General features: G+C 38.0%; 1 protein-coding gene and 1 pseudogene across 1 annotated transcript; both read right to left on the bottom strand.

The window, feature by feature from the left end:
• Positions 1–1584: 1584 nt before the first annotated feature.
• Positions 1585–8359, bottom strand: LOC107557706 (tryptophan 5-hydroxylase 1-like). The gene is made up of 11 exons (XM_016241216.1): positions 8236–8359; positions 7340–7474; positions 6677–6860; positions 6484–6584; positions 6264–6331; positions 5990–6186; positions 5701–5836; positions 3648–3774; positions 3439–3534; positions 2792–2925; positions 1585–2694 (listed from the first exon to the last, which is right to left on the bottom strand). The coding sequence occupies exons 1-11, from the start codon at positions 8323–8325 to the stop codon at positions 2520–2522; spliced, it is 1443 nt and encodes a 480-aa protein (XP_016096702.1). The 5' UTR covers positions 8326–8359; the 3' UTR covers positions 1585–2519.
• A 4085-nt stretch (positions 8360–12444) lies between these two features.
• On the bottom strand, positions 12445–17395 carry LOC107557707 (meiosis-specific nuclear structural protein 1-like; annotated as a pseudogene).
• Between the last annotated feature and the right edge of the window lie 4022 nt (positions 17396–21417).

Raw genomic sequence — 21417 nt, 5'->3', positions numbered from 1 at the left:
TGGGAGCCCGAAGTGTCCATCAGTTGTACCCTTCGAAATCCTTCGTTCCGAAGGGCCCTTTGAAGTGGCCAGTTTTGAGCACTTCGGTTTGGAACGACCCTTTCAATATGGCGGCCATGATTGTTTTCACTCCGAAGTGCCCTTCGGAGGGCGATATATCCCGTTTGGAACGCATCGTCTATCTTCTTCTTCTTTGGTGTTTCGTTGGCGGTTGGCAAACCAGCTTATAGGTGCATTACCGCCACCATCTGGACTGGAGTGTGGATCAGAATATATGCATATACAAAGGAGGGGAATGGCTGAAAAAATAGCTAGGGCATCCGGTTTAATTTCAAAAACATCTGAACGTAACTCTGTCGCCCCCCCCCTCAGTACTGACTGCAGACCAAAGCAACAGCTCATGTCAAATTTGTTCAACCAGACATTGCGTTGCCCAGTATCGGTTTTCTTTAAATTAATGTTTCCAAACGCATATGATTAACTCATTAGTGGGATTATTATGGTAGTACATATGACATAAACAAAATAGATGTTTAGCAATCACAACCGTGCACACATCATCATTGTAGGTTCACAGTTTGCTTACATATTTTAGCAATATTTGTGATTTCCTCATGCAAAATAGCCTACATCAAACCAAAAGCAATCAACACAAAATTGTATTTTTGCACAGTGACCAACACAATGGTTATTATCTCGATTATTTAGAGAAAATGTTTGCAAACAATTCAGGAAATATATGCCTTGATTTTTGCAAACATAGCTCTGGGATGTCTTACCTGAATTTCAAGTTTTATCGACTGTGTCAACTTTCAGTTTTACTGACTGAGTTATCACTGCAATACAACAGCATTGCCCTCTGCTGGCTACAGTATCACACTGCAGAGTACAGTAACTTCACTTATTAGCGAATGATGATGTTTACAGGACAACAAATATATCAAAAGTGTGGGTTTTATGAGCTACTTTGTTTCAATAATACCGTTCGAATCATTTGTATTATTCAGATTGAGTTTGCTAACAAATGTGCACACATCATCATTGTAGGTTCACAGTTTGCTTACATATTTTAGCAATATTTGTGATTTCCTCATGCAAAATAGCCTACATCAAACCAAAAGCAATCAACACAAAATTGTATTTTTGCACAGTGACCAACACAATGGTTATTATCTCGATTATTTAGAGAAAATGTTTGCAAACAATTCAGGAAATATATGCCTTGATTTTTGCAAACATAGCTCTGGGACGTCTTACCTGAATTTCAAGTTTTATCGACTGTGTCAACTTTCAGTTTTACTGACTGAGTTATCACTGCAATACAACAGCATTGCCCTCTGCTGGCTACAGTATCACACTGCAGAGTACAGTAACTTCACTTATTAGCGAATGATGATGTTTACAGGGCAACAAATATATCAAAAGTGTGGGTTTTATGAGCTACTTTGTTTCAATAATACCGTTCGAATCATTTGTATCATTCAGATTGAGTTTGCTAACAAATTATTAATTTATTTACTTTTATTATTAATTAATAAAAGTTGGCTACATTTTTACATTTAATAATTACATTTTGATCTCTCCTTATAAGAATCACTTAATTAGCATTCAGTAAGCATAAACATGAATGGCCATGGACAAGCAGCAAGGATTACAGTCTTCAGAAGACAAAACACAATATACACACCACAGTTTCAGATTCACATCAGGATAATAAGAAAAAGGTGAAACATTTTAGTTATAAATGAGCAAAATGCCAATGAGCAAAATCTCAGAGGTCCTGTGCTGGCAGCCCGCTGGGGGCCCTTAGGCTAGCCATAAAGGGCCGGTGCATGCTTGTTTGCAATATTTAGTTTTTATACCATAAACACCAATAAATAAATTATTCAGCTCATGGTAAGAAATTAATGGGTCCATTTACTAAAAGAAACAGTAGGTTTGATGTTGAGAAAGCAACAAAGGCCTTTAACTGGTCATCTCAGTTTTAGTTTAGACTGTGTTTATTTAACAACTATAACACAAATGTGTGAAAGCTTCAAGATATGTTTGTAGCAGTGTTTTTCAAACCTAAGATTTGTCTTCAAAGATTATAAACTCGACAGGATGAATCATTTCTATGTTTCCTGTGTATTTACAGAGACTGAAGTTGGAGTGGAGTGGAGGTTAGCGTATATAGACTGTATGAATATAGTGATCATGATATAATGTGATGGCTGTACTTTTTTTGCTGTGGTGGTGGTTGAATAGCAGTGAAGGACTCTGAACTGGTTGGTGTATTTAAAGGGCACTTAAAGACTCTCCTGAAAGTGTTTGGATATTTAAGTGCTTTGTGGTATTTGGCAAATTTTCAGTAGCAGAGGAAAGGTGCTCACAGAGACATTACAAGTGATTCCCCTCTGCAGTCAGAGAAGGCAGATAATGAGATAATACTATTGCAGGGTTGAATGTTGAGTAACGTGCTTTGATATAAGAGATAGCAGGAATAAAAGCTATTAATATGAGCAAGAGTCATAATGGTTTCAGATGCCAAGGTGTGCACTGAGTCGACAGAGAGCATCTCCTACAATATCCAGCTCGTGTCTGAGCTCCTCAACCACGTCGTTGATGCTGGGCATGTCCTTCAGCACACACACACTCTGTGTGTACGGATTAAACCGGAGGGAGAATGGACGCTGGATTGTCTTTGCAAATTCACTGTGAAGAATAAAATAGAGGAAATATATGGTCAAAGCAAAACAACAATGATATGGCGTGCAAAAATAACAAGTTGCGTATTTAAAAACAGATTTACCGCATTCTAAATTTGGCTTCCTCAAAGCTCTCCGAAACAAAGTAAACATCTTGAAAGGTGGTGATGAGACACTCCTGTTTACAGGTGACATTGGGCTCAAAGGGCAAGATTTTAGCAGAGCCTGAGAGAGAGTGCTTCAAAACAAAGCATATGTGTTTCAGTCATTCACTTCAGTTAAATTCAACAGCAGTTACAATACTGCTCAAAATGTTGGGTCAATAAGATTGTTTTTTAAAGAGATTAATACTTTTATCTAGCATGGATGCAGTAAATGTATCAAAAGTGACAATAATAATATTTATAATGTTTATAATGTATAATTTCTGTTTCAAATAAATGCTGTTCTTTTGAACTTTCATACTTTATACATGATTTAGAGGGATCATGCAAAAATTGAAAACTGAAAAATGGCTGCTGAAAATTCAGCTTAAAATATATTAAATAGAAAACTGTTCATTTATATTGTAATAATATTTCACAATATTCTTGTTTTACTGTATTTTGATCAAATGAATGCAGCTTTGGTATTTTTAAAGACATTTAGTCTAGCAATTTAGTCATATTTATTGTTGAAACTAATTATTATATTAAACATAAAAAGATTATAGTTGTAATCTATAATTCTAAATCTGATAATGTGTATCTACCTTAAGTTCGCTGATGGAAGAGAGAAGCCCAGCGCCGTATGCTCTGAGTGAACCCTCCTGCTTACACAGGCCAAACTCCACTGTGAAGAAATAGCACTGCAATGGAACATACAACAACATACCAACCATCAAAACTAGTGCAAACAATAAAGGCTTTATGCCTATATACTGTGTAAACAGCAGGATAGCTAAATGTAAGAAATACATACTGTTGCTAACTTCTGCACAGCGTCATCAGATGCCCCGAGAGAAGCCAGTCCTAATTCCTGAGAGAACTGTGCAAAACTGGGTTCGGCCAACAGAGGAACATGACCCAGCAGCTCATGACATGTGTCCCTAAAAAACACAGACAAGATCTCTTTAATTATCGAATAAGGTTGAATAAGGCCTAGTTCACAAGACATATGCAAACAGTGTGTAAGTGACTCGACATAAAGATTTGATGTTAACACTGTTTCTGCTTTAGAGTTGTAGCAGTGCAGAAAATTATTGATTTCTGAGTGATTTCTGGATTACTACATTGAGTACTTATTTTAAAATGCACCGTTATGCTTTTTATGATTTTACCTTTCCTTTAATATGTAATAAATCTGTTTGTTCATGCAAACCATCTGCAAAGATAAAGCACAACAAAGTCCACACCAAATGGAGATAATCTCTCCAGTAGAAAACACTTGCCTAAAACACTTTGTTTGTAGTCCTGCCATTATTTCCATTACTCTGCTACATCACCAAAAAAAAAAAAAACGTATACCAATTTATACCAATACCGACGCCACAGTTACCATAGATATAATACTGTTTACAGTTGCTCATGAGGCCTTGGAAGCTAAAAACCCAATTGACCAATCACAACAGACTGGGCCAGCTGACCACTCAGAGCAAACTCAGAGATGGGTGTAAAAAGATGTAAAAAGAGGTCCTGCAGCAACGTACAGTATGGAAAAAAAAGTTTTTAAATTTGAAATCATGTAAATGTACTCTAGCAGACGCCAAATATTAATGTATGACTTTTAAATAACCATAATAGGGGTACTTTAATAACTGCCATAAATATAAAATGATTATTGAGAGCATTGGCTATTAAGAATTATTGCAAACTTGATCATTCTGAAATCATGTGAATGAGTTAGCATTGAAATGTGGTTGAAAGAATGCGAGTTGTTGTTTCAACACTGAAAAAACATTGCAACAATGCTTAAAGGCACAATATGTAATTTTTCGCCGCTGGAGGGCACGTATTCAAAATAAACAAAGAGGCAAAGGCGTAGTTTGATGACGCCGTGACTGAGTGTGGAATCATGGGAGTTGTCATCTTCATCCCCACAGCCGATGCAATCCGATGGGACTCGGGCAGAAATCATGTTCATGGATGAGCTAATGATTTATTAATGTAGTAGAAAGAAGCAGGGTGAGGCTAAAAGCCGTCAAAGTGAAACGAGGCCGCTGAACGAGCGCGACACACGGCTCGAAAGCAGAGGAGCTTTTATGATGCCACAGTCGACCGCTTCCGCTCCTTCCGGTCGTGTGTATGTGGGGGAAAAGCAGCTCTGTTTTATCATACTAGATACGTTTGACAGTTCTGTTATAATGCTGCTCTGTGCGGTCGTCACCGGTCTATTAAAACACAGAACATATTAAAGCGTCTTTGGTGTTTCCATGTTTTCTACAAAACAAAACCGGAAATCGAGGGGTTATGACGTCAATGGCAGGCGACACTATGGACACACTCCGTGTCACTAGTTAAAATTACTTTAAACATTCTTTGAAACATTTGGGATAATATAAGTACACAAGTCAGCAAAATATATAACACTGCTCTAGTGGTTTTTGGATATTTTAATAAAAAAATCTTACATATTGTGCCTTTAATGCCAAATGATTGTAAATAGGTTAAAATTATCATTTTAAATCAATGCTAAAATTTTAACATGCTGCAATACATCACCTTTTATTCAATATTACAAATTGCAACAAAATTAAATGATTTAAGGGATTTAACCTTGATCCATGAAGTTGATTCACCCAAGAATGGAACCCAAACCCCAAAGTGCAAAATATAAACTGCTTAAATCATCTGGATTCAGTTTGATTACGAGGTGATGTGTTTGTTTTCATTTCTGCATGTTAATGCATCAGGTGTGACAGACAGTGGGTGTTGCTTCAACAATGGGTACTGCTTCATAAAAGCCTATTTCAAAAGATTGTGTCAATAAACAGGCCTGAAGAGATAAAGGGATATACAGTATGCTTTGTACTCACGGTTCAGGAGTGTAGAGAGGATCTGAGCTGTGACGCACATATTGTGTACAGTGAAACACTCTGAAGGCCAGACCAGCTAGAAAGTCTCTCGGTGACAAGTACCCAGCAACAGGGCGAATGGTGAAGCCAGTTCGCTCTGAAACACACATACAGCAGCCATATAACTACTGCCCTCTGCTGGTGACACAACTAATACTTCTCGTCAGCTTGTATTGTAGCAATTGTAAAGTTAAAATGCATCACATACTTTATCTCTGTGTGTGCACTGATTGTGTGCGTTCAGTCTCACCTCTCAGGAAGTTGGACACGTCCTCCAGCTGTGGTATGTTGTCCTCTCTGTAGCCACAGAACTGGGTGAGCAGAGGCAGGTTGTTTAGGTACTCTCGACAGGCATGTGTGGGGTACAGCTTATTCAACTCCCGGAAAACGACACCCCACGTCTTCACCTCTTCCTCTGTAAACTCCACACGTGGTATAGGTTCTCCACTGCGGAATGAGAGAGAATCATGTCAATATTAAAGATAAATATGTGGAATTAATGTAAACCTTTTTGTTAAACGTACTGTTTGTAACTCATGGCAAGATCAGCAAAATATTTCCTTCTCTTACGATAAATGTTGTCTTTGAATCCCTGAAATCATATAGGAACAAATACATACATAAGGTCATGGAATTTTTTTAGCAGCTCAAATACTGAAAAGTGCTAAATGATCATGACATAAATACTATTACCAGTGAATTTCTATTGCCTAGTTCTCTAGCAAAATGTAAGACAATACTGACCGGATGATCCGCGTCCAAATCTGAACCATACATCAGAACACGACAGGCACTCTTATCCAGATCTGAGATCTTCTTGGGGAACCAAGGCACCTCAGCAAGTTCTTAATAATGTATTTACACAGTGTTACACAAGATTTATACACACATTTCTGTGCAATACTCATCTATTTAATGAAGGAGTAAAACACAGTACCGTTTGCAGGAGTCCAGAACTTATCAGGTGAGTCCATGGTTATGATGCTTGTTTGTTTGCGAAGCAGCTGAACGATATCTTTTAGAGTTTCTCGATCGCTGTCACAATCCACCAGTACTTCCAACTCTGAGTTACGCCGCCGGGACTTACGTGACTCAATATGCAAAAGCTTTACCTGGCTGTCCTGTTTATAATGAATGAAAATATGTCATTTAGCCCACTTTAAATTTAAATGGAATATTTTCTGTTTGAATAATATTTATTCAAAATACATTTGTACATTAATACATTCATTTGTATAATGGATATATTTGAAGACATTCCAGATTTATAGAGTGTGATAACTTTTACACTGCAGTGGCATGGAAGGAGGTGGATCTTGATACAGTATCTATAAATTCACTTCATTCTTGGACAGTGGCACAGTGCATACTTTCCATTATAGGATTTCAAAGTTATTGTTTATTATTGCTTTAACTGGAATTACTAAACAACTAGCTATTTAACCATTAATGCCTTTTTTATGAGTCAGTTATGTATAACATGATTCTACTGAAACTGAAAATAGTGAAAATAATCAAAGATGTAATAAAGAAAGAAAGAAAGAAAGAAAGAAAGAAAGAAAGACTGGCAACATTTAAAGAAGGGAAAACATGAATGTACCTGAAATAATTTTAATGCTTTCACAAGCCCTCCGACTTCATTCTTTAGAGAGAAGACAATTGCGGCATGTTCTCTCTTGGAGGAACGTATCTTGTCTTTGTTCTCGTCTGTCTTATGAAAAGTTGTTTTGTTCAACTTAATAAATAAGAAAGAGAGAGAGAGAGAGAGAGAGAGAGAGAGAGAGAGAGAGAGAGATTATAATCAGTATCATTGGGTTTTACCTCAGGTGTCTTTTCACATTAGCATGACAATCTCTTTACTACAGCAGATGTTTAATCTCCCGTGTGAGTGAACTTCTGTTTGTTTTTGACATGTTTTTCAAATAGGAAATCGTTATTCACAGGCAAATGACATGTAAAGATCATTATTTTCAAAAGGTTGGGTAGGATGCATTATGCTTTCAAATTTAGGCTAGGCTATAGGCTATATATGACTAGACCAGCACTATGTGGTGGACAGCAACTGCATGTAAAAGCCAATGAATGACATTAACAAACGACCATTTTGCAGTATACAATGCACAACAGATCAGAAGTTCATGCGCATTCAAAAATAAAAAAAATAATGTGTGGAAAGTTTTATCATAATTATTTAAATGCACATTAATTATGTTAAGTAAATATAATATTTAATGATGTTATTTATGAAAGTTTTTGGAAAGAATTAACATTAAAAAAATATATTTTATTCCTTTATTTGAGACGTTAAACATCAGTAATTGATGATTGTACTGCACCCTTTAATTTCTTAGGACGATCAGCGCAACAAAATAAATTGTATCATCCGTTCTGACAGCTCACTTTTCTCCCCGTATTCAAAAATTGTTATCATTTTGATATATAAAAATATTAGCAAAAATGTTAGCATTTTGAATATATGTCAAAAGTTCTTCTTACCTCATTGTTGAGTTGCTTCTCTTCGTAACTCTTATTGATGGAGTCAAAAGAGCGTCCTCGACGCGGTCCGTCAAGCTCGTTGGAGAGCATGGATGGGTGCTTCTGTTTTTATAGTAGAATATGGAGATGCGTGGCTCAGAGAGACGCTTCTGTCAGTCTGATAATGATGTTTTCTCTCTGGATTTATAAAGCGATCAGGCGGGGGAGGGGGAGGAGCGCCCGGCTCTGGAAAGTCCGTACTGACCAGCCCAGCAAGAAGAATTTCACTGGAAAAGGTTCAGCAACCGATAACTATTCGACCGTTAGATCATTATGATACATTAATAATAATTAAAAAAAGGAAAATAAAGTGGGGAAAACAAAAACTTGTGTTATTATTGATAGAACGGAAAATAGGAGCAAACAGGATACATACTGCCCTTTAGAGTTTACTGCCTGAATATATGCCAGTTTACTGTTATTGTGTTCAATTGTTTTCTCAAGATCTACAGAAAAAAAAAAAAGTTGGATATCTGTATTTATTTTCACAAAATTGATATAATTCAAGTACGTTTTAAACTACAAATTAGTAAAACACATAGCCTAGAAAACCTTAAGGTTAACGAGATACCACAGTGACAACAAGCCCCAGTCTCTTTTGTACTGCTTATTTTGCTTATATTGATAATTATCTATATCATATTGGTTAGGCCTCACCCTGAAGAGTCAGACCATAATAAACATTTTTGCACTTGTGCTATTGAAAATGTTCCTTAATCTATAACAGTAATATGTGTTATTGATTGAAGTTACAAAATGTCAATGAATTACCAGCCTATAAGTAGTTGATCAAGATCACAAACACAGAAGAACACACAATGGTTCTGTGCTGATATGCTTCAGCACTATTGCCTGATAATCCATTAAAAGATTCATAAAAATCATGTCGTAGACCTTGGCATTTAAACACACCCAATCTTTCATTTGGTTCATATTGTTGACATTCGTTTATTTATTTACTCTTTCCAAGGTTGGTCTGGGATCAGTGAGCTTTATTTCCACACCTCTGCGGAAAGACCAGTGATGAAGTGATGTGGATACCGGTCTAATAAGACACGGCAGCAGGCCTAGATTAACTGGCGACGACTGATTCGGAATGTGCTTGTCACTGGTTCCTGTTATCTCCAAACCAAAGGCCCCAGTCCACACTATAGTTCTAGTCCGGGGGTGAATTGTTCCAAAGGGAGAAACATGGAAAATAATACAAGCACGGCAATGAGCACGGCTCAGATTAATAATGATGTGGTAGTTATGAGCAATGTCTGTTTACAAGCTCACACCAGCATTAATTAGCTCAAACGCAATATAATTAGGTACTGCTGTACGACGTCCATTTCCAAACAACATGACTAATCTTTTATTCAGACGTTCTCACGCTACTTCTGTGCTTTATTGGTCCATTGTCTGTGCCTCCCACTGCTTGGTCATTGATCTGAAAGACCTCCATACCCCTCCTCAGGGGGACACACAGACAGTCTTTTGTAAGGTAGCCCATAAGTACACATCTCATTAGGCTTTATGAAGTGAGAGACTCACCATCTATTGAAACACAGCCAGTTTATACCAGTTCCAACAGCATGTCGAGATTTTTTGCACTATTTAGTGCAACTGTAGAATATCTTTAGCTTTGCAAACCAATTTCCTTAAAATGTTGAAAATCATTAATCATTAAAATGTTGAAAAGCAAGATGTGAGCAAATCGAAATGCTTTGTACTTTATGACTCAAAGAAAATCTCATTCATATAACCGCAACTCATTTAGAGGTAAGGCACAGGAAATGCTTGAGCTTTTTGGTGGTAACAGCTATCTGGGGGTCAAAAAGAAAACTCCATCTAAAGATGCATGTATCTTAATAGGGTTAGCATGTACACCTTATATTTACTTTTGAGATTTACGTTCATTTCCTTTTGGCCATATATGATAATGGTGTTTGTGCAGAACCGGTGACGTACAGCATGATTGAGCCAAGTCAAATCATGCTCAGACTAATCCAATGCAACACTGGAGTCTGGTCTATTAGCATAAGCTTCACTATAGACACACAGCTTCTGCAATCAGAGACTTCATTCTGAGACAATTCAATCTGCACTCCGACTCAGCAACAGGAAGAACCCTTCAATCTAGGTTGCGAGGAAAAGGCAATGATAGAGTAAGCTATGATACATATTGTGAGTTCATTGGTCTGTCAAACAACCTGAAGTTCCTTCTAGGTATTAGTGCTTCCTGCCCTCCCATGTGAGCAAGACAAGTTATGTGATGCAGAACAATGTCAGGAAAGATTAAGTCTGGTCATGATCACTGAGCTTCAGTTGAAAGATGACAGTCGTAAGAAATATTTGACCAGCCTAGTAAGAAAATCCATTACAGTAGGTGGACCAATTAGATTTGTTCCAGTGCTGGGAAAAAGAACTAGGTAACTCTCATTAGTGGTTTAACTGAGCTGCGAGGCACTGGAGGCACGGTCTACAAACTTTATGAGACTGTAGATTTTTATGTTGACCTTTTATATCTGTTATTTAAACGCAAATGTTCATTGATATACAAAGAAAGGAAGAAATGAACGTGTATAGCTCAGAAGCTCTGAGAGCTCATTTGTGTGACCAGGGGTAAACATGTGCGTCAGCATGCTGCATGTGCATCTGGCACGCTCTTATGTATGGTTGATGGAGTGCAAAACAGGGCCGTGACAGGACAGAGGGGTATATGATTCCATCATAATCTTTTCAAAGCTCTGGAGGAAACCAAGAGGACTTCCTGTTTCATAAAGTGAAGTAATGACATACATACTGTTCCAATAGATTTCTAATTAAAAAAGTGCTGTTCTTTTGAACTTTCTATTCATTAATGGTTTCCACAATGTTAAGCAGCACAACTGTTTTTAACATTGATTATAATAAATGTTTCTTGATCATCAAATTACCATTTTAGAATGATTTCTGAAGGAACATGTGACACCGAGGACTGTTGTAGTCAGTTATTTTAACAGTTACTTTAAATTGTAATATTATTATTACAATTTAAAGTAACAAAATTACTGTTTTACTGTATTTCTGATCAAATAAACGCAACCTTGGTGAGCATAAGAGACTAGTAGTGTACATAAATATTACAAGAGCCAATCCATCCAAAGGAAAGGAAATGATCTTGAATGATCCTCGTCTTTTTTATGCTCATTCAAAACTTCATCCAACATTGTAACAATATTGACTGACAACATGCTTTTGAGACTTTCAACAATCATACTGCAGTAAATTATTGGCTTATTACCAGTGCTAGCTTGGTATTGACATTTCAACGCTGAAGCTGTATGACACAGGAAATTAGTTGCAAGACACATAAAAAGGTTTACTGACCTTTCCGTTTTTAACATTATACAGTACCTCTCAACTACTCAGAGGCAATTTCTAGAACATCATTAAGAGAACAGAATGCATCATGCAGAAAGCAAAGGAGCTTTTATTATCAGTGTTGTGAGAAGAGTATGTGGTGATCTAATAAAACTGAATTTGCCAGGTTTAGAAAATGAACTTCTAATGCTGATGTTGCATTAAAGTTTGGGGGATCAATTCATTGAAATTTTCAATTAAATTCATTATATGATTACTTTGAAATGTACTGCATTTTAGCATGTTTCTAACAATTTTTTGAGGGAATTTCATAATAGCAGTTACAAGAGAGGCTTGGCATTTTCATAGTGCAGGTATATATAACAGTCAACACTTAAATGGATGAATTGTACGGCCATGACAGCAGCCAGACCAATGTAATGGACTAACCGAACAGAATGACTGACAGCTGTAGAGACACTGACAGACTTGACTGTACATGAGCAGTCACATTTGATTAAATTCTTGCTCGTATGATATACTGCCTGCCAACCATATCATCAACCATATCCAGTTCTTTCTTAGGAAGCAACGAAATCACTCAGAGGAAAGGAAATGCTTGCATGAGGAATGCTAACCAAGTCTAGTCTACAAATGGTGAACTCATTTAGAATTCCTCTTTTGAATTCATTCTACAAAAAGTGAAATTTAACTTTATCAGTTCAGGAAAGAGGGAACAGCAATGTATAACCCAGTATGAACACTAAATGGTTACATAACGTGACAAATTCATTATAGGAGATTTTCACATCTGTTTAATAGGTAGTATCTTTTGGAGGCCAATATAAGTTTTACATAAGAGCAATACGTTTAACATTATACTATTTACAGTTACAAAGTAACACACTATTCAGTTAGTTTGAATATACTGTATACATTTATTCAAGATAAAGGTACATTTGTGTCATGCATGAAAGTTGTTCAATAGTTTGTGGAAGTGGCAGACGTACCTAACAGTTTATAATGCACTGTTAAGTATACCAGATTGGATTTAAAAACAGCGCCATGTGGTGTCCATGACAGGAATTACCCTACTGGGAATCATCTCCCCAACCCTCATCTGAGAAAATATCAGCCTGTCGTTGTTTGAAATTGTTTCTGAAATCCTCATCAAAGTGCTCCAGGTCATCTTCTTTGAACATACCCTAGAAAACAAGGAAAATAAGAAAACATACAAATGCTGCATTACAACAAAATACATTCTCTAAGTAATGAGTCTGATCACGTGAGAAATGTGTGCGAGTGTCTGCACTATGGTGTGGTGTTCTCACCTTTGGTAGGTATCCCAGCAGTTTCGTTGCATGCTGTTTTAGGAGCCTCTGTCTCTCCTCTTCAATGATCTTTCGCCGCTGAGCCTCTCTCTCCTTCTCCATAGCTCGCTCCTCTTCCTCCCTCTCCTGTTGAATATTTAGATTCATTCATTCCATGTCATCTGTACAATCAGCGGTTATTGGTATAGTCTTAATCAGAAGCAACTAATGGATCTAATGTCTGCACATTTGCATGCTTGATTTGTGGCTTTGAGTCTTACTTGTACAGCCAGATACTGCTGTCTCCTTTCTTCCAGCAGCTTCTCCACAGCACATTTGTGTTCCAACTGTTTCATACGGTGCTTCTGGGCATTCATCTGCTCAATGCGGTCATCCTCAGCAAACTTGGCCATCATCATATGTCTAAAGGCCTCCTCTTCCTCTTTCTCAGCTTGTATGTGCAACTGCTTGAAGGCCATCATCTCCTGACACGTCTGCTGCAGCTCTAGCCGCTGCCGGATCCTCTTCTCCATCTCTTCCTGTAAGTGACATGATGGTAAAGAAATAGTAAATGTACATGCTCCTGAAATATGCTTAATTTTCTTGGTTAACTGAAATATGACTGGGACTATTTCTAGATAGGCATCATAAGGTTAGTGTTGCCAGGGCCACTTTTATAATGTACTGCAGCCACCAAACGGCTTACTAGAGGTTACATTTAGACACAAGTTTCACACACATCAGGAATTTGAAAGCAGGTAAATAAAGTTTGCCATTATAGATTAATTGTGCATTTATGCTTGTGTGTAGAAAAACCAAGAGTGAATGTGGAGAGTAGAAGAGTGAAACAAAAGAGTATGTAGGCTATTAATAATAGTCTTGAATGAGATTAGAGTTTTAAAAGAACTGGGGAAGTGAAAGTAGGTATCGGTATTCAGATTAAATAATAAATGTGCACATACCGCATAAAAACTAGTCTAGCTAAAATTATCCAAATAAAAAAAAAACACAGAATAAATAAAATCTAAATGTTTATTTTAAGGCCCTTTATCTGTCAACTGTGATTGGACACAGGAAAAAACTGGGCTAGTTTTCATTACTTTTGGGCAGGTTTTGGACTAGAAATTTGTTTTCTGAGATCTGGCAACATTGCATAAGATTAACCTGTGTCTTCTTTGTAAAAATTAACAAAGTGTATCCAGTAAAGTGAGATGTAGTAAGAGACACTGTAAGAGAGTTCTCACAATTTCCTGTCGTCTTGCAGCCTCGGCCTGCTCTTCCAAGTGAAGTTCCTCACGGACACGCTCCACCTTTTCGCACTCTCTTTTCTCCATCTCGATCTGCTAGAGAGCTAAATAAGAAGGAAAGGAAGAACACATTAATACTTGAATCTTGATTACATAACGGCGCAGAGGGTGAGCTGTCATGTACCATTTTGTGCAGGGTTTCTTTGGCCTGTTCTCGCTCTCTAACTTTGGCCATCCTGTCCTCCTCCTTCCTCTGCTGGTAGTGGGCAAACTCAGTGATGTGCCTGTTCTCCGCTTCCACCTTATCTCGCTCTAAATGTCTCCACTCTGCTTGCTGCTTTTTAAAATCTTCAATGTATCTCTGAGTGGCCACCACTTTCTCAAGTCGTAACTGAAGCTCCCTGTAAATGAAGTTTGTCAGTTTCAAACCATCCTACATCCATTTTACCAGCTCATCTAAAACAGATGATGTTGTCTGCTTTCTCCAGAATTTCTGAAAATGAAGTAGAAAACATTATACTCAGGAAAACGGGAAAACAAAGAACACACTTACCTCTGATCTTCCTCATAGATCTTCCGCACTATTTCGTCCACCATGAGTTTTTCTTTAAGAAACTCCTCATAGGCTTCCTGTGTCTTGCAGTCTTTCTCCTCAAGCTGCCGCTCAAGTTCTTGCTGGTAACGCACTACCTCCTCATACTTCTTCTGCTCCTGCTTCTCTTTCTCCAGCTCTGCAAGCTCATGCTCGTCCTTCATCTTACGGGCAACAGCAGTCTCTTGTCGCTGATAAGATGTAAACTCACAATAAGCAAAACCACAAAATAAGAGACACACATTTGCAGATCACACAGTTACCATTGTCTCATATCGCATGGATTCCTTTTCTGCCATCTGTGCTGCCCGTTCTCTGTTCAGGTATGCAGACTTGAGCTTTAACTCTAGCTCTCGAAGCTCAATGCTGCCAATAAAACACAGCGCTTAATAAATGGTAAACCTATAAAAACATTATGCAGTGCTATATACAGGTGCATCTCTCAAAAAATTTGAATATCATGAAAAGTTCTTTATTTTTTTGTAATTTAATTCTAAAAAGCAAACTTTCTTATATTCTAGATGCATTGCACACAAATTGAAATATTTCAAGAGTTTTTTTGTTTTAATTCTGATGGTTACAATTTACAGCTTAGGAAAATTTCAAATTCAGTATCTCAAAAAATTTGAATATTTTCTCAAAGATCAATCAAAAAAAGATTCACAAATATAGCGGCCTTCAGCTCGTCTGTATTGTTTGGTCGGATGTTACTCATCTTCCTCTTGACAAAACCCCATAGATTCTCTATGGGATGCAGGTCAGGCGAGTTGGCTAACCAATCAAGAACAGTAATATCATGGTCAGCAAACCAGTTAGAAGAAGTGGTTTTGGCAGTGTGGGCAGGTGCTAAGTCCTGCTGGAAAAGGAAATCTGGATCTCCATAAAGCTTGCCAGCAGAAGGAAGCATGAAGTACTCTAAAATCTCCTGGTAGATGGCTGCATTGACTTTGGACTTAATAAAACACAATGGACCAACACCAGCAGATGACATGACACCCCAATCATCACTGACTTCGGAAATTTCACACTGGAATTCAAGCAACTTGGATTCTGTGCCTCTCCACTTTTCCTTCAGACTCTGGGACCTTGATTTCCAAATTAAATGCAAAATGTCCTTTCATCTGAAAAGAGGACTGTGGACCACTGAGCAACAGCCCAGTTGTTTTTCTCCTTAGCCCAGGTAAGATGGTTCTGACGTTGTTTCTGGTTCAGGAGTGGCTTGGTTCTAGGAATGTGACAGCTGTAGCCAATTTCCTGAAGACATCTGTGTGGTGGCTCTTGATGCGCTGACTCCGGCTTCAGTCCACTCCTTGTGAAGCTCTCCCAAGTTCTTGAATCGGCTATTCCTGACAATATTCCCAAGGCTGCGGTCATCCCTGTTGCTTGTACACCTTTTCCTCCCAGTCAGCTTACTATGAATATACTTCGATACAGCACTCTATGAACAGCCAGCCCTTTCATCGATGACCTTCTGTGGCTTACCCTCCTTGTGGAGGGTGTCGATGATCATCTTCTGGACAACTGTCAAGTCAGTAGTCTTCCCCATAATTGTGGTTGCATGTTCTAAACTAGGCCAGGAGGTACCCAGTATTTATACTCAAAATTAATCAAACTAATCAAGCTCAAAATGAAATATTCAAATTTTTTGAGATACTGAATTTTTACATTTCCTAAGTCGTAACCATCAGAATTAAAACAAAAAAACTCTTGAAATATTTCAGTTTGTGTGCAATGAATCCATAATATAAGAAAGTTGTTGTTTTTTTTATTACAAAAAATTAAGAACTTTTCCATGATATTCTCATTTTTTTGAGATGCACCTGTAGTGCCATTAAGCTCTCCGGTCTTTTTAATGTACTGCCTCATCTTCTCATCTCGGAGTTTCTCATTATTAATTCTAGCAGGCTCCTTGGCCTCTCTTCCTGTTCAAGCTGCCTCTCTCTGAACTGTCTGTCCTCTTCTGCCTAAAACACACATTTTGCATTGATTTTATTTATATTTTCAAATTAAATTGTAATGTTACATATATGTTTAGATTTAGAATATACTGTATTCAGTGTATGTTTCATGCATTTTCTTAAAGATATGTTCATATTTTTGTATGGCAGGAAAGTAAACAGTAGGGCACAGATAATGGGGATTAACAAATAAACAAAAACGAGACCAGGCAGCTCTTTTTGAACAGCTGAAGCAATGTACAACGAACAGAATAAAGTCAACCTCGAGAAGTGATTCCTCGATTTGTTTGCCATACTCTTCATCTTGCATTTTGAGCAGGAAGCGCTTTTTCTCGACTCTCTCTTCGCACTGGATGTTGGCTTGCAGCTGCTTCTCTTTGGCGATGTTTGCGGTACTCCAGGATCATCTTCTGATGGTGGTTGTGAGAGATGTTGCGCTGCTGGCTTATGAAAGACTGCAAAGAGACGGTCTCTCGTAAGTTCTACAACACAACCTCGCATCGTTTGTAGCATCTGTAACGATTACATAGTTCGTGAAACAGACTGCTCATGGTTTTTTGACTACTCAAATCTGCATCATTCGTACCATTCCTCAGGCGTACTGGAGGTTTTGGATCCGTAGACTGTGCGATATAAATGCTTTTGTTTCTAACTAAACAAAGTGGGAAACACTACACTCATTTGTTTGTGAGTTTGCAAAGCCAATAAATTGCAACAGGTTCCGGAAGTAAACATTCCCATTTATTTTCTTTGAAATTGATATATAACGTGATGATGGTAACAATGAACGAAGCATGTGAAAGTCCCGCACCCTCACATTGATTGGCAGCTTTCCATGCAGACATCGGAAATTCAAATGCAAAAGGGATTGCGATTCCATTTGAGTTTTGGCAGGTTACATGCGAGACGCAGCGAGAGTGAAAAAGCAGACTGGTTATTAATATTGCTATTTAAACATGACAGGCTCCTAACTCCCAAGACATGGCAAATACAGCTGCAAATGGACTTTTGGCCGTCACTGTGCGTTTGCAAACGGTAATGCAGGATTTGCAATTGCATTTGGGTTATGTCACAATTTATGCGTCCACATATTGAAAACGGTATTGAAAATACAATTAGCTATTCTATTTGAAAATTGTCCGGAATATCGTTCCATAGTTTAATAGCTACTGTTTTAAAATCAAATCTTTGCATAGCTATGACAGGAAACACTGGCATCTAACAATGGCTTGGAAAAAACCCCAGTTAATCTTAAAAAAATAAAGCATATACATAAACCCAAATAGGAAATAAAAAGAGTTATCGAATAAACATGTGTCCTATTCTGTGTCCTGAAACATTGGTGTCTCATATTTTAGGGCATCCACTGCAATTTATAAAAGAAATCAATGAAATCTGTATGTGGGGGTGTGTTTGTGGAAACAAATTGAGATGTAACAGTAACCCCCTTTGTAATCATTAACATTTTCACAAGTAACTGTAATTCCATTACACATTTTTTCTCAGTAACTGTAACTGATTACAATTGCATTTATTTTGTAATAAAATTACGTAATTCCGTTACATGTAACTAGTTACTCCCAACACTGATTATTGAAAAAGTGTCTGGTACAGAGTCTCTGTTCTCCCTCCTTACAACAACACTTTTATCTTCAGGTAAATGCAGTTTTGGTGTTTAAAATGTTTTCTTGGGGTGTAACACTACAGAAAATGTATGTTTTCAGTTCGGTATGTGTACCCAACAAATACAATTTTAACCACTGCATGTTGCAGAACTTAATCATATTCCCTCTACATCATCACTATACATTATCTCCTGTCCAATAATCACAATAAGCTTTGTGTTTTGTTATTAAAAAAACAGTCTCATCTTTCAAATTCTGTCTATTTTATCAGGAAATTCAAACAATAAATGCTGTTTTAACGCTCCTTGACGTGGCATGACAGATCGCTGTAGTGCCTCAGTACAACATGTGAGTGAAATATTTTATTTACAACAACAGTTATGAACAGCATTTGTGACAGGCAAGTGGACTAGTGAAAGCAGAAAAAAAATATTTTTATATATTAAATTTTTTTTTTTTATTATTATAGCTGCTGAATTTTGCACATATAGTTTGTTAAGGTTGACATTATTAGGGATCCCAGCAAGAAGCAGCATTGCAGTAAAAGCGAGAAAAAACTAAAGTATTAAAAAGCCACATTAAAGGATAGCATAGGGCGAAGTCTAGCAATATTTCTGAGAAAAGATAAGGAAGTCTTACATTGCACGTGTGGATCAAAAGACAAACTCAAGTCAAATATAACTCAGAAATGCAGTGTGAGAGAAAAGAAACATCCACATTTTGACCAGTGAATATAGTGAGTATAAATAGAGGTAATGGAGTGAATATAAATCTGACTACCCATTTCACCCTCTGATTTCTGTTTTATGGACAAAATATCATCTTTTGTGTTCCACACAAGAGATTAAGTCATATAGGTTTGGAATAATAGTCATTTAAGAAGTCATATAGGTCAGTTAATTATTACATAACAGTACAATATATTGTTCTGCAGCCTCAACAGGTTGTCCATTGATAGGAATAGATCTGATGGTTCTCAGATTCCTAAGAAAATAAATGGAAATGTTTTTGTTCTTGATTACAATAAACATACTGTAGACAGCTGTAAACATTCGTTTCTTATAAATCAGCCTTTGATAAGAAAATGATTTAAATACACCATTGCTTGTGTACTGCAAACACATACCAACTTCATCACTGTGTCTGTCAGGAGACTGTTCCCCTTTCAGGCTCTGTTTTTACATTTATTTTGAAAGATGAAGCTCGCGATTATGGTAAGGGGCGTTACATTTCCGACGAGTGCTTGCGGTGTTCGGCCAATCACAATGCACTGGGTCAGCTGGCCAATCAGAGCAGACTGCGCTTGTCGGAAGGAGGGACTTTGTAGAAAAGGAAGCGTTTGAGAGAGGCGGGGCGTAGGGGACCTACAATAATGTACAGTATTTGAAAAATAATGTGTTTTTTGAACATTAAAGCATGTCAACATATTCTGTTACACCAAATACACAAAATAATGATCTTTAAAAAAAAGCATCATATGACCCCTTTAAACAAATATTTTTCAAATTAGCTACATCGATTAACAGTCATAAAATCTGTGTATTATTCAGTTCTGGTGTTCACTGTTGAGATCACTTTAATGAATGAAAGCGATGTTGCATGTGGACCTACCATGACAGATCATCATCAGTGGTATATTCTGTGGATTTTGTTTTCAGAAATATTTGAGCCTGGATTAATCACATTCAGGGTCTTCAATACTGAAAAGGCAGCTATGGCTCTTTGTTCAGGCGTTAAACCAACTGGTTGTCACACAGAGCATGTGAGTTAAAAAATAATCTAACCATTTATAAACTGAAATTGTGGCATACTGTTAATCACCACAGGCAATACTTCATGCTTCGTTGTAAAAATGAAGAGCAGGGGTGCAAAACATACGTAACGCACCAGTCTGATCATTCCATGCAGCCCAAAATCCAAGTCACAGAAATGTAATGGCAAAAATTATATATATATACACACACACACACTGCCCAAAACTCGCGTTTGAATCATCAGTGGCAACGAAAAACACAGCGGCCTAACGTGAGGGGAAGCCCCGGCTTAGCGTGCTCTGAGGCCGGGATAGAGTGAGCTGAGGCGGGCTGGACTCTGCTTCGTCCACAGTGAAAGTTGATGTATTTCCTCAGCGACCAGCACAGATCAGCTCCAGGCATGACGAAGCAGATATCGTCCTCTTTAGGAAGACCAAACAAAGTAGTTTTGCTTTCACAACCAAGCATACAGCGTCTTCAGGACATGGAGGCAGCAACAATACTACTGTGAGAATAAAAATTACGCCTTCTTTCTTTGCGTGAACATTTGGGTGGCGTTATGCAAGTCTTCCCCCATCGTGACGTAGATGTGGGGGCATGTTAGAACGAGCCGTTTTAGGTAGGCCTGGTTGACTCTTAACTTTTATAAAGAATATCTCTTTGGATTTGAGACTTTAGTTTTTGCAACTTTACAGATCTTCTTTATGCACCAAGAGCTTGTAACACTTCAAAGAGAAAGGGCAAATTAAAATTGCATCCACCACACAGAAAGAGTGCCCTTCCTACTTGGAAGAGGCACGCTGCGGAGTCACCTCCTCCCAGAGGGGGTTGAGTGACATTTACTCATGTGGAGTAAACCAAAAGGGTCCTATTGCACATGGAATTCTCTGAGATGGCTCAGGCTGCATCATCTCGAGACAGCAGAGCATAGCCTGCCAGGGGAAACACGGCCCTCATAACTGTACCGTGGAAATACACATATGGGATCCCGATAGGGTCACTCATATGGGCACTAGCCTCACACCAGATTTCAGGAATTCATTGGATGAAAGGCCTGGCATTGTATGCTCCGCCACGTCCGGCCACCGGAGTGCTGGAGGACTCAACAGGGTTTTGTCTGGTTAGGGAACTCTCTGGAGAACTAGGCATTATGGACACCGCAAGCCGACTCTGACCAAGGCTTCTCAGTGCCACTACCCGTTTGAGGTGAGAACACAGGAGGAAACCGTTTCGACACGTAGGCTATAGAACCTATCGAACGTGTTAGGAGTAACCCAGTGCGCAGCTCTACAAATATCTGCTAGCGAGGCACCACGAGCCAGCGCCCAGG

This window comes from Sinocyclocheilus grahami, unplaced genomic scaffold (genome assembly GCF_001515645.1).
Source record: "Sinocyclocheilus grahami isolate Dianchi unplaced genomic scaffold, SAMN03320097.WGS_v1.1 scaffold615.1, whole genome shotgun sequence".
Lineage (NCBI taxonomy): Eukaryota > Metazoa > Chordata > Actinopteri > Cypriniformes > Cyprinidae > Sinocyclocheilus > Sinocyclocheilus grahami.
Note: the sequence above shows the minus strand (reverse complement) of the source record. Positions and strands in the feature narration are given on the sequence as shown.

Excerpts from the sequence above, each read along its gene's own strand:
- LOC107557706 (XM_016241216.1), bottom strand. The coding sequence starts at position 8,325 with ATGCTCTCCAACGAGCTTGACGGACCGCGTCGAGGACGCTCTTTTGAC. Across the intron at positions 6,332-6,483 it reads ATTTGGACGCGGATCATCCG|GGATTCAAAGACAACATTTA; the intron begins GTCAGTATTGTC and ends ATATGATTTCAG. Across the intron at positions 3,535-3,647 it reads CTGTGCAGAAGTTAGCAACA|TGCTATTTCTTCACAGTGGA; the intron begins GTATGTATTTCT and ends GTTCCATTGCAG.